Below are 14176 nucleotides of genomic sequence, written 5' to 3'. Positions count from 1 at the left end.
TGGCTTATTTGCATATTCAAGCCTGTCTCAAAACAGGACACTGCCCCTTTAAGACCAAAAAAGTTCACCTGTCTCGCTTTTTAAAGACAGTTAGATATGTACAAGTTTTGTGCTCTTGTAGGAAGCAATCACTCCCGCATTGCTGACCAAAATTAGCTACAGTGGGGGAAAAAAGTATTTAGTCAGCCACCAATTGTGCAAGTTCTCCCACTTAAAAAGATGAGAGGCCTGTAATTTTCATCATAGGTACACGTCAACTATGACAGACAAAATGAGAAAAAATAATCCAGAAAATCACATTGTAGGATTTTTAATGAATTTATTTGCAAATTATGGTGGAGAATAAGTATTTGGTCAATAACAAAAGTTTCTCAATACTTTGTTATATACCCTTTGTTGGCAATGACACAGGTCAAACGTCTTCTGTAAGTCTTCACAAGGTTTTCACACACTGTTGCTGGTATTTTGGCCCATTCCTCCATGCAGATCTCCTCTAGAGCAGTGATGTTTTGGGGCTGTCGCTGGGAAACACGGACTTTCAACTCCCTCCAAAGATTTTCTATGGGGTTGAGATCTGGAGACTGGCTAGGCCACTCCAGGACCTTGGAATGCTTCTTACGAAGCCACTCCTTTGTTGCCCGGGCGGTGTGTTTGGGATCATTGTCATGCTGAAAGACCCAGCCACGTTTCATCTTCAATGCCCTTGCTGATGGAAGGAGGTTTTCACTCAAAATCTCACGATACATGGCCCCATTCATTCTTTCCTTTACACGGATCAGTCGTCCTGGTCCCTTTGCAGAAAAACAGCCCCAAAGCATGATGTTTCCACCCCCATGCTTCCCAGTAGGTATGGTGTTCTTTGGATGCAACTCAGCATTCTTTGTCCTCCAAACACGACGAGTTGAGTTTTTACCAAAAAGTTCTATTTTGGTTTCATCTGACGATATGACATTCTCCCAATCCTCTTCTGGATCATCCAAATGCACTCTAGCAATCTTCAGACGGGCCTGGACATGTACTGGCTTAAGCAGGGGGACAAACCTGGCACTGCAGGATTTGAGTCCCTGGCGGCGTAGTGTGTTACTGATGGTAGGCTTTGTTACTTTGGTCCCAGCTCTCTGCAGGTCATTCACTAGGTCCCCCCGTGTGGTTCTGGGATTTTTGCTCACCGTTCTTGTGATCATTTTGACCCCACAGGGTGAGATCTTGCGTGGAGCCCCAGATCGAGGGAGATTATCAGTGGTCTTGTATGTCTTCCATTTCCTAATAATTGCTCCCACAGTTGATTTCTTCAAACCAAGCTGCTTACCTATTGCAGATTCAGTCTTCCCAGCCTGGTGCAGGTCTACAATTTTGTTTCTGGTGTCCTTTGACAGCTCTTTGGTCTTGGCCATAGTGGGGTTTGGAGTGTGACTGTTTGAGGTTGTGGACAGGTGTCTTTTATACTGATAACAAGTTCAAACAGGTGCCATTAATACAGGTAACGAGTGGAGGACAGAGGAGCCTCTTAAAGAAGTTGTTACAGGTCTGTGAGAGCCAGAAATCTTGCTTGTTTGTAGGTGACCAAATACTTAATTTCCACCATAATTTGCAAATAAATTCATTAAAAATCCTACAATGTGATTTTCTGGATTCTTTTCTTCTCAATTTGTCTGTCATAGTTGACGTGTACCTATGATGAAAATTACAGGCCTCTCATCTTTTTAAGTGGGAGAACTTGCACAATTGGTGGCTGACTAAATACTTTTTTCCCCCACTGTATAACCTGGCTAGTAACTCACTAACTAGCAAAGAATATCAAATGTGCACACTACACACGGCTCTGCTTTGTGATCTCAAATGCGCATATAGGCTACTCTCCGAAACCAAAGAAACACTTGTGCCCATGAAATAGAATAAAAGCCAATTTATGCTTGATCCGGAGAAATTCGGTTCGGAGTCTCTGCTTGGGGGGCGGGTGACGCAATTGAGGAGGTCTGCGGAGGCCAAATCAAGCTCTGTACAGCGATGCCGTGCGCCTTCCAAATTTTGTAACAATGCGGAGGGCTCCGTATAACTCTGTATAGGTCCGCATTGACATGATCGGTTGACTGTAGGTGGGGGCGGTATGTCCTGTATAAACACAAACTCCCTTCCTTGACAATTTCCTTCACAACAGCTCTGCTCTGCGAAGCGCAAGAAGTATGAATGCCCTGACTTCTGCAGAGGCAGCATCACCGCCAATACAGACGCTGGATCGACCATGCTGCTAGCGGATACTCCGACGCGCTCCTCAGCCTACAACAAAATCACCAACTCAGTGTTGAAGTGAGATTTGGTTTGTTGCATTGAAAGGGACTGTTCTTATGTTGATTCAATCCCAATTTCCACAGTAGAGGTAAATATATTATCTGTTTAAAGCCAGAAAGATAGTGTACAAGTTCAATCTCGTGCGTCTCTGCGCGGGCTGGCAATTCTTCTGCACACACACGCAGTTTAGAGGGAACATTGCTCCCTAGTAACGGTGGAAGATTCATATGTATGAAAATTCATTAAGAACCAGTCAGTTGTATAATGCCTCTCACGGTGATAACTGAACTGCTTTAATGAGAGAGAAAGAGAGAGGGCTTTTTGTTGAGCACATATTTGCAGCACATACAGTATCAACTGTACCACGTCCACATGCAATCTCCCCTGCCTTCCCTTCCCTCCATGCCTACCAGGCTAGCCCAGGCCAGAGCAGCCATGCATCCTCGCTGATAGAGGCAGAGCCAATATGAATTAGGCAGAGGATTAGAGGCCTTATATAATATATAAGTGCTGTGTGCCATCAACAACCCCTGATCCATCTCTAGTGCTGCTAACATGCTCAAACAACCACGATAAAGCTCAAAGGCTACTGCCTGGAACACAGTAATGAAGTTCTCTCTGAGGCTTGACCGACACAGCCTATTTCTTCTACTGACCCCACACACACACCACAAGCATGCATGCACACACACGTATGCTCACAGCTCTTCCTGGAATAGGGCTGTAATACGGTATGTTGCCATTGCCAGTAAGACGTTTTACCTTTCAACTCTTGGAGGGAATATAATGGTTTGTCTGTGTGAAGGTTTTACTTTACACAAGTCCATAATGGAGTAGAATAGCATGTAGGTTTGAAGGTATGTTCCTGCTACTCCCTTCCATCTCATATAGCGCAAGTGAACAGCAAACCTGATTTAAAAAAACAAGTAAAGCAACACCTCACGGCACAACGCCTCTCCCCCAAGTGACCTACTTGTTGTGTGTATGTACTGACATGTATGTGTAACTGATAGATGCACACACACACACACACACACACACACACTACAAGTTAAAGTCTTTTAAATGTATTTAAATTGTCTTTAAGTCTGTCTGTAATGTATGTTTCGTTATGTGTCGGACCCCTGTAAGACTCGCTGTCGCCATTGGCGTCGGCTAATGGGGATCCTAATAAATCAAAATCAAATCAAATGTTATGATGGATAGGTTTTGGGGTTGTTTATTTGGTGTTTAGGTTGAATCTTCTAAGATAAGCAGTCTGGTGTTATCTAATCCTGGGACAGAAAGCCTCCATAGGACTTATTCTTCCTGTTGTTATTTCAAATCACACAATATTTAGTGTCTCAATCTTTCTGGTGAGATAAAAAAACAAAATAGACTATATGATGCAATTGGGAATGACACAAAAATGATCAAGACACTCATGTTGTAGACCTTTCTCACCACTGACATTCACATAATCTTCCTATTCTCTTGCTGTCACCAAATGTATCCTCCCAATCTGATTCTCTGGCGAGATTAGACCTGAGAAAGTGACCCGGTGTGCTGTGGTCTGTGTCTCTCTCCCTGAAACAATTTCTTAAAACCTTCTCGCAGCTATGTCACTTTTCATCCTCCCATGTTCTTCTCTACCCTGGGCATGTTGAAAATTCTGCCGTTGTGCATCTGTGACTGTAATTACACTTTTTAATTAAAGAATAATTAGGTTGTTGACACATCTGCAGAGCTTTGAAACAAGCAGAGGGAGTGCTATGCTAGCTGCCACCAGATCGTCTCTAAAGCCCTGTTTGAACAGCTGTAGGTTGTCAGACACTAACACATGCATGGGTGTATGTGAGCAGGACCATTCATTCACACTACAGTAGGCTGTGCTGAACCTCCTTAAGTGCTTACTATTATGTCTGTTACTACTGTTTCTGCCAATTTAGCCTTGATGTGTTCTTCCCCCATAGAGACTGATTCAAAAATAAAAATTAACTATTGTGATGTGAACCCGATGGGATATGTTGGACTACTATCAATTAAGCGACTACATTCTACAATCCAGAAAGAGAATTGAAACCCAAGCTAAACTATGAAAAAGCCATGCACCCCATTTCCATCTCATAGCTGTTAAGAACTTTGAATTTATTGAAGTTCCTCAATAAATATCTGTTTCGCACAGGCACTTTAGGGCAAATGTGAATAAAAGTGTTAGAGCCCTGCTTCTCCAGTGAGGAAAATGGGATTCAGATAGCAGGCAATGAATGGCTGGCCATAATGTGTAGCCTCTCTCTCTGGTGCCATCCATGCAGCACTCTTTTGTGCAGCACTCTTCTTCATTAGTCAGCTAATTGTTGGAGAGGTTGCTAACGGCTACAGCAGATGCTGCTGTTTGCAGCACATTAACTGTTTCTGGGTATTCCGATTGTAGGAGGTTAGTCTCTTGTGACAGTCTAGCTGGCCAGCGCGAGCCAGCTTTGGTTCTGGGTTCCCAGATTAGTAAGTGGTAGACGTGGAAGTGTGTCATGTGAACAAGAGGGACGTCACACGCTGTCCACTCCACCCCTCTCTTAGCTGCCATTTCTGAGGGGGCTTTGATTCATTATGCAAGCATATGCTAATTCTTCCCCATACTATTGTTGTGTATAATAATGTATATTTTAATGTGTAATGGATGTGTAGTTTAATGTGTATATTGTATTTTGATATGTTTTGTTCTGCAAAACAGGTCTCATCTGGAAATAAGACCTTTGTCTCAGAATTGACTACCTGTACAAAGATGAATAAATAAATGAATAAATAAAACAAATTTAACCAGATTCCTGTGGTGAGGTTGGAGCTTTTAAACATAAATAATTAGTCCTTCTAATTAGGCTTGGGAGGTATCCAGATTGTCATACCTTCATACTGACCTTGTGTCATCCCGGGATATTCAGTAATACTGGCACTGAACACAAGGTGGGCTATTTTCAAACCCCACTGAGCCTCTGTAATCCGAAGGTTAGCAATGCTAACAAGTACATGTCAAATCCCATAACCAATGCCAGCTAAATGCTAACGAGCACATTGCGAACATCTCTGACAAACTATTAGCAGGACAGACAACCCCAGCTCATAAAGTTATACAAGTAACAAAAAAATGCTACTCACAGTTTGCTGCACGCACAAAACAAATATTAGCCAGCAAGGCTCTTGATCCAGGAGGGGATTCTCTGCTGTTACCAAGAGAAGCTTGATTTTGCAAGAAGCTAACCACTTAGCTAGATAACTAGCTACTAAATTAGCAAACCAAATGCACAATTGCAGAGTATTTAGAAATTTTTTGACAGTTAACTTAATAGTTATAAGATATCTAACTGGAAAACATTTAGTGAACTCCATACTGTAACTAGATCACCTGGTGCGTGCTGCACAACTGTGAGTGACTCACAAGTCTCCAGTCTCTTGTCGTTGTGTGCTTGTAAACAAACACCACGTGACTGGGGACTACCGGTAAGCATCATAATGAAAGATGTGACCGGTGAAATGAAGAATGCAATCTGCTTTACCTCCTAACGTATTGCACAAGTTGACTGCAGGTATTTATTTAAAAAGTAGCTACACATATTCAAATGTATAGAAAAAACTTCAAATAAATAGTTTCATCAGTATTGATGGTATTGAAAAACCATCCCGTGGCTATTTCCAAATACCCCGATATAAGGTATATACGGTATACCGCCCAAGCCTACTTCTGAGTGTGACTCAAACCGACCGAACTCACAAGTCCATCCGACACCTGGTAACCCCTGTGACCTCCTCTCTGAGACTCCCAGGCGGTACGTGGACCAGGCCGGGCCCAACAGACATGTGTCCACGGTTGTGAAGTCCTGGGTCCCTGGGTTGAAGGAGGAGCGTGTGTTGGGGATGGAGGATGGGTGAGGAGGCCAGGCTTTGTTGCTTAATTAGGGAAATGAAAGAGGCCGGGAAAATGGCTAACTAGCTGCCAGTGCCAGCACAGTGCTGCCTCTTGTGTCCTCTCAGGCTTCACTTTCAAAGGGGCAGCCTGCCTTTTGTGGTCCACCTCCCAGTCCCAGGCCTGCAGCTACCAGACTCCCCCAGCCCTAGCCCTGTTTGGTTTATCTGTTGCCTACCGTTTAGGATATATTCTAGGACATACTTCTTCTTACAGGGAAGGGGTTGTTTTAAATAAGTAGTGATTGAACTGGTCCAGGCAAAGTTAGCAGTTGCTCTGCTCTGTTTGCTTGACTAGACAGTGTTTCCACTATAAACATTTTCAGCAGCAGTGGCAAAGGGAGGGTGAGAATTTTTGTATTTTTATATAAATTTTTTAGGGGTAGATCAGCTTTATTATTGCAGATAGATTGTAACATCCATCAATGTAATTGTCTGCATCACTTCCAATCCCCCATATATTATTTTCACAAATATACAGTACCAGTCAAAAGTTTGTACACACCTACTCATTCAAGGATTTCTCTTTATTTTTGCAATTTTTTACATTGTAGAATAATAGTGAAGACATCAAAACTATGAAATACCACATATGGAATCATGTAGTAACCAAAAAAGTGTTAAACAAATCAAAATATATTTTATATTTGAGATTTTTCAAATAGCCACCTTTTGCCTTGATGACAGCTTTGCACACTCTTGGCCTTCTCTCAACCAGCTTCTTGAGGTAGTCACCTGGAATGCATTTCAATTAACAGGTACAGTGAGGGAAAAAAGTATTTGATCCCCTGCTGATTTTGTATGTTTGCCCACTGACAAAGACATGATCAGTCTATAATTTTAATGGTAGGTTTATTTGAACAGTGAGAGACAGAATAACAACAAAAAATCCAGAAAAACGCATGTCAAAAATGTTATAAATTGATTTGCATTTTAATGAGGGAAATAAGTATTTGACCCCTCTGCAAACATTGACTTAGTACTTGGTGGTAAAACCCTTGTTGGCAATCACAGAGGTCAGACATTTCTTGTAGTTGGCCACCAGGTTTGCACACATCTCAGGAGGGATTTTGTTCCACTCCTCTTTGCAGATCTTCTCCAAGTCATTAAGGTTTCGAGGCTGACGTTTGGCAACTCGAACCTTCAGCTCCCTCCACAGATTTTCTATGGGATTAAGGTCTGGAGACTGGCTAGGCCACTCCAGGACCTTAATGTGCTTCTTCTTGAGCCACTCCTTTGTTGCCTTGGCCTTGTGTTTTGGGTCATTGTCATGCTGGAATACCCATCCACGACCCATTTTCAATGCCCTGGCTGAGGGAAGGAGGTTCTCACCCAAGATTTGACGGTACATGGCCCCGTCCATCGTCCCTTTGATGCGGTGAAGTTGTCCTGTCCCCTTAGCAGAAAAACACCCACAAAACATAATGTTTCCACCTCCATGTTTGACAGTGGGGATGGTGTTCTCGTGGCAAAGGGGGGGTGAGAACATTTTAGTTTTAAAGCTATTTTCCTGCAACTCTACACATTTTGCCATAGCTTATGCCATGTTCTTATGCTATCTGAGTGACTCAAACATAACTAAATCAATGCCATGATATTTTTAGATTATATTTTCTAAATACTTTAAATCTGGTTTCAGTCATTTAAGTTTACACTGAAAATGTTTTACCATGCCGAAAAGTATTTTCAAATAAGATGTTCATTTGGATTGGCGGCAACTATTTAGCAGCGGCAGCCCGCCGCTGCTTAATGGATATAGGGGAAACACTGCTAGACGACTCTCAGCACTGAACGCACATTTTAATCTAAATACGTCAGTAATCTACAGTAATCTAAGATACTGCCTTTATCTGAGTAGCACATTACACAGACATGCATTTGTTTTGTGATCATTAAGGCTATTGTGGGACTAAACTTGCTATTCTTCTCTATAACAAATGTTGGGACAAACTGTTCCTGCCTGTAGAGGACAACTCGTACTGTGCTGTTCTCTGTGCTGGTATTATATAGTGTTTGTTGTTGTCACAGGGACATGTTGCATCACCCCCACTATTTTTCCATTAGCTGCTGGAGTCTGGTCGTGAGGGCATTGACCTTTTACCCACCTGTGGGGTTTCTGTAACAATCACCCTCCCATGGCCAGTAATAAGTATATGGAAAATGACAGCAGATCTACTGCACCACTGAAGGGGTGGATGTATGCATGAACATGGTTTTCATCATAATGATTAAACCATAGATCTGCTAGGTGGCATGTAAGCAAGGGGCAAAGCTGACGTCCCACTGTTGACTGATGAGTTACTCAACACTTCTTCTTTTGATTAATGAGGAGCGTGAAACCTCCCAATGTTTGAGTGTCTTGTGGAGTAACCTGTGCCTGTTCTTCTGAGCTGACCGTGCTGGGGTGGAACCAGATCCAGTGTGAGTTTGATGTGTAGCTGTGGACTGCATTGTGGACAGTGACAGGTCAGGTCAGGCTTAATGCTGGCTTATTCAGAGAGGTGTTTACCTGTCCCTCCCTTCCTCCCGGCCAAGACACACACACAGCAACAATAATGAAAGCATTCCTGTGTTTGTGAAGCGAGAGAGAGCTACACTGGTCATGATGAGCATGCAGGCTGGGGGAGAGGCAGGCAGGCAGCTGCTGTCTGTGCTGCTCTATGGGGGAGACAGAGGGCCCAGAAACCACAGAATGTTGCTGCTGTGACTGCAGGTCCTTCACTAGCAGCCTGAAACACACCGTCTATTAATAATAAACAGATGAGGTACCTTCTGCTTCTCCCTTCCGCCTCCCCTTTTTTTGGGGTCTAAAATACGCCTTCTAAAAAATGCATTATGATGGCGTTAACCTTGCGGTGGAAAATAAGGCTTGTTGCTGTCAGTAAACTCACCAGGCCACCGTGTGATTTCATTTGGTGTGAGGCAAAAAATAACATGATTATTGACATTTCAAACATACCTTTGTTTGTTTCTTCTGAATATGACACTGTAGTTTAGGGCTGACCTCATTTAGTCGACTGGTCGATTGTTTGGTTGACGGGCTGTTGGTCGACCGATAATTTTTTTGTCCGGCTGTTGCAAAAAAAAAAAATATATATATATGTATGGACCGTCTTGTTTGACGCCTGTCTCAGTGGCCTAATCCATTGCGGAGGCCGCGGGGATGGCACAGCAGTATCACCAGTAGTACATTTACCGTTAATTCCCATAATTTCTCATCTACAATGTTTGTTTGGTTACCGTAATTTCTGTTAATGCATTCAATATATTACTATTACAGTCTTTTACAGTTCTCATTGTCGGAGTGGACATGTTGTTTGCAGAGCACGCAACCTAGGCTACACTTGTGAGAAACAAGTTTTGGTTTATTTCATTTCATTTATGAGTTGTGAATTCATTCATTGTGTTTAATTTGAAGCGCTCCTGTCAATGTTGAGTAAGGACATGCACATGATTACGCATAAAAGTAGGCCTGTGTGCAAATGTAGGCTTTTGAATGTGCCCATTTGGGGATCTGATAGTATTTCTGATTGGCTTAACTCACCACCACTAATGAGCTGTGGAGCTTCTCAAAGCAATAAATAAATAAAAAGTAAACGAAGGCTGTTTTTATCAATTGAGAATGACAATAGTTCCTCAATGTAGCCTATTTGAAAAATCTTTCCAGCTCCCTTTCGATAACCACTCACGTGAAAGGGAATAAAATGTCATGCTCTGATCATGTGGAAACGTAATAAAATGGGCCTACCTGATTACTTCTTGTACCTTGTTCAAATAGCCTACAGCTGTGTCTATCCGGAGCTCACTGGTGTGGGTCCAGAATATGTTATACAATGTTACAAGTTTGTTAGAGCAAGCTTGGGGCTGGACCAAGTTGATAGTTAATACAATGTTTCAAGTTCCTTGCAGACAGGCCATGCATAGCCAATGTGATGTATTTTTATCAGGATATTTTCTACCTGCAGGCTGCAATACTTTTATTTGTTGGCTTTATGTAGGCTATTTTTACAAAGTTGGCAATGGCAATAGAAGTTACTTTTAGATTTTGTGTAATTTTCATTTATATAGAATTCTTAATAATCACATGACAATGATTTTGAGATACAAAGAATTTATTATAAAAGAAATGAAACTGTTCCACGAAAATGTGCATATGAAAATCATAACTGGCACGCAGATCGGTAGAAATTGTAAGATTAAATTGGCACTCTAAATGGAAAAGGTTGCTGACCCCTGGTGTAGCCTATTACCAGCAACTTCGGGAGCATAATGGCAGAATCTGTGAAGGCCAGCAGCAGCAGGAGGAGGTGGTTCAGGATCAGGTTTTACTTCTTCTGGTTAGGCTATCTTGATCTCTAGCTCCCTCTTGAGTAATGTGTGTGTCTTTAATTATTTAATCACAGTGTGCTTAAAGCATCAGACAGCTCTGTAGCCTACATGTAGTTGATTTTATTAAACACATAGGGCGTGTCTATATATGGAAAAATACTCGTTTAAAAATTTCGACGAGTCAATTGGTCGAAAGAACAGATTACTTTTGTTGGGGACAACCCTACTGTAGTTGTTGTAATGTAACGATAGGACAAGATGAACTATGGCACATTAGCTAGTACATTTCCCATAAAGTTGACACTTGAGAGAGCCCAGGCTGGCGTTAAAACCTATATCTCAAAATATATTTTAAACAGGAAACCGAGGAGTCGTCTGAAGTATAGGTTACTCCACGGAGGTGTATAGGTTACTCCACGGAGGTGTATAGGTTACTCCACGGAGGTGTATAGGTTACTCCACGGAGGTGTATAGGTTACTCCACGGAGGTGTATAGGTTACTCCACGGAGGTGTATAGGTTACTCCACGGAGGTGTATAGGTTATTCCACAGAGGTGTATAGGTTACTCCACGGAGGTGTATAGGTTACTCCACGGAGGTGTATAGGTTATTCCACAGAGGTGTATAGGTTACTCCACGGAGGTGGGGATTTTGCATTAGCAAAAACATGCAGCACAAGACCCCCTCGAAAGCAAGATGGTACATTTCATAGGTACTGTCCTAAAAATTCAAATTATAAAAACAAGTTACTCTCACTAACGTGTGCAGTATTGAATTGGATTCTTGCATGACTTGGGCAGTGGATAGCAGGCGGCATAGCACACAGGTCTCAACCACACAGATCAATGTTCTGCCAGAGATGCAGACTGTTTCAGCGGCGTTGGCCGCTGTATGTTGTATTTATGACAAGATCTGGTTGGCCAGGCAGGCTTCAGACCTGAATTCCAACTGGGGTTCTCTTTGCTCTCTTCTGAACGTCACTGTGTGTCACTGTGAGTCAGTGCGTAGTCGGGCCATCCAAGCGAAAAATCGCATCAGGACCCCCTCCTCCCTCCCGTCCTCCTTGATTTCCCCCCACGCTCCCCGTGCTCTCCCAGTGATGCCCTGATCAGCAGGTACCCTGTCGGCCCACATCAGAAGGCTTGCTGCATGGTACCTGGCTGTAGGTTTGAATCAAACCACAATCGATGGGTACATTTTTCACTCCTGGCCATTCTGGAACCAGCCTTTTCTTAGATTAAACTCTTATGGTTTTAGGGTTTATTTTTCCTGCTCTGTTTGAAGTGGGGGATAATATTATTTTGGAAAAGCGTTTCATCTCTAAAAGGCTTGCTGATTTAATAACTGTGAGGGTCTGAGAGATCCTCAAGGTGGTTACTGCTTCTCATCTCTCGGCCTGGAAGTGTGTGTGTGAGAGAGAGAGAGCGAGAGGGTTCATGGGTACATTGGTGTATGTGAGTTTGTGTGTGACTGTGCGGGGTGCTGTAGTGTACGTAAGTGTGTGTGTGTGTGCACGTTTGCGTGGGTTTGTGTCAACGTGCGTGTGTTTGTGTCCTTTAAGTGAGATGTGGGTGCCAGGGGAGGTCTTAAATTAAATAAATATAGCTATTTAATACAGGAACAATACTGAATGTGACCTTCCTGGTGTGAGATTAATTTGTATTTGTGGGTTTGCAGTTACGTCACCCCTGCTAAAATGATATTACCTTTAGTAGCGTAACCAAATCGCACCCCTGCTTAGATGATAGTACCTTTTTAGTAGCATAACCAAAGCAGCGTTCAACCTGAACTGCACTTATTTCTCTCATAGCACTGTTAGTATTGATCATTTCTTAGAGACTATGCTTGTTTTTTCATGCTATTTAAAAAAAAAAATCCTTTACTGTATTGCCACTCACTCTGACAAAGGGGCCATCAACTACAGGGCTATGACAGGAGCTTGCTGTCTGTGAGGGTCTCGTCTCATTCTCTGATCCTCCACTCCAGGTCAGTGACGGACCCCCGGGATGGAAAGCGAGTCGCCCTCAAAAAGATGCCCAACGTCTTCCAGAACCTCGTCTCCTGTAAGAGGGTCTTCCGTGAGCTGAAAATGCTGTGCTTCTTCAAACATGATAACGTGAGTGGATGGCTAGCCTCCCTCCTCCCTCCCCTCTCTTGGTTTCTCCCTCTTTCCTTCTCTTCCCCCTGTCATCTCCCACCCTCACCTCTTGCTCTCTGTCCTTTCCTACTCTCTATTCTCTTTCTCTCTTTGATCCCTCCCTCTCACTGTTCCCTCTCTCCCTCCCCTCCCTGCGGACGTGCCTGACCTCTCCTCTCCTCTCCACAGGTGCTCTCGGCTCTCGACATCCTACAGCCTCCACACATCGACTACTTTGAGGAAATGTATCCTTAACGATGACACTGTGGCCAGTCTATGTGGCCTGTATTCATCAAACCCCTTCCTTCCAGTCTCACAATCGTAGGAGTTTAAAACCACCTCTTGCACATATTCCATGCAATTTTGTTTAAGCAGCTATGTTAGCTATCAGTGAATCTCACCGACTGCTGGTTCCTTCCACAGATTAAAGTGGACAGCCTTGTCTCCTGTAGATTAAATCTGACCTGGTTGTGTTGCATTGTTTAGATGGGATGTCTTGTGTTGTGTCATTGCTGCTAAATGGGCTCAGCCCGTATGGAGTCAGTCCAGATCCAGTCTGATCCTGCTGGAGATTGTAGACTCCGATTCAAGTCTTATGCTACCTGCTGGAAGGCCCCTATCAGATTTAGAAATTCTCTCTCTCGCTTATGCCCAGTGAAGTCTATGTCTGCTGGGGTTGTTAAAATGGTGAGATTTTTACTGACCTGTCTAATTGACATTATTTTGGCTCCAGGAGTGACGATTGGGGCGTGGGCGGAGACCGGAGGAAAGGAGCGGTGCTTGCTGATTCAGTGGGAGAAAGATGGGGGGGTGATCTACTGGCAGGTGGCGTCTACCTCTTTCTCAGTCTTACGTCTTATAGGTGGTTTGGGGGAGAGGGGGGTCTTTTGGCTGTTTGTTCACCCACCGCTATCCCCCATATTGGTGCTCATCAGTCGACAGCACTATTAGTTGGGATCTAGTGACTGACTGACTAACTGACTGGAAAAAGTCTCAACTACGTTTGGAAAAAGGAGTTGAGCCTGCTCCCATTCTGCATGTTCAAGGTGAAGGGAAAGGCACAAGCCTCTCACCGACACCTTTTTAGTTATCTTTTCCTTGGCGCCCCAGCACATAACTGCCTAATGGTTTATTTTGGGTGGAGGAGGATGAGGAGGGAGGGAGTGTAAAATGCTGACACGTCCCATTTAGTTTCCTTTCGTATTTCTAATATTTTCTTGATGGGCTGGAATTGGAGGAATGAGGCTTGAGGCTTTCCGAGCTTTCTCTGTAATCTAGCATATAATTTAATCATACAAATTACACGCTGCTCCCCTGTATTGAACTGGCTCCCGGTCACTCAATTTGCTCATATAAGCCCTTCACTATATTTCTATTTTAGATCTCTCTTAACCAAGTGGGCTTTCTTTGGTTCTGTCTTGGTAGTCTTTCTAGTGAATTATGAGAGAAACTGATCTCTTATTAAAGAAAGAAAAGAAACAAAAC

The 14176-nt window shown here is 43.2% G+C and overlaps 1 protein-coding gene across 1 annotated transcript in view; it reads left to right on the top strand.

The window, feature by feature from the left end:
* The window catches only part of nlk2 (nemo-like kinase, type 2), a 104574-nt gene that overhangs the window by 22669 nt on the left and 67729 nt on the right, over positions 1 to 14176 (top strand). The window contains exons 2-3 of the mRNA XM_084148470.1: positions 12541 to 12670; positions 12881 to 12936. Of these exons, the coding sequence (XP_084004596.1) occupies positions 12541 to 12670; positions 12881 to 12936 (186 nt within the window). The remainder of the gene's footprint in view (positions 1 to 12540; positions 12671 to 12880; positions 12937 to 14176) is intronic.

Source organism: Coregonus lavaretus (assembly GCF_964263955.1).
Source record: "Coregonus lavaretus genome assembly, chromosome: 30".
NCBI lineage: Eukaryota > Metazoa > Chordata > Actinopteri > Salmoniformes > Salmonidae > Coregonus > Coregonus lavaretus.
Note: the sequence above shows the minus strand (reverse complement) of the source record. Positions and strands in the feature narration are given on the sequence as shown.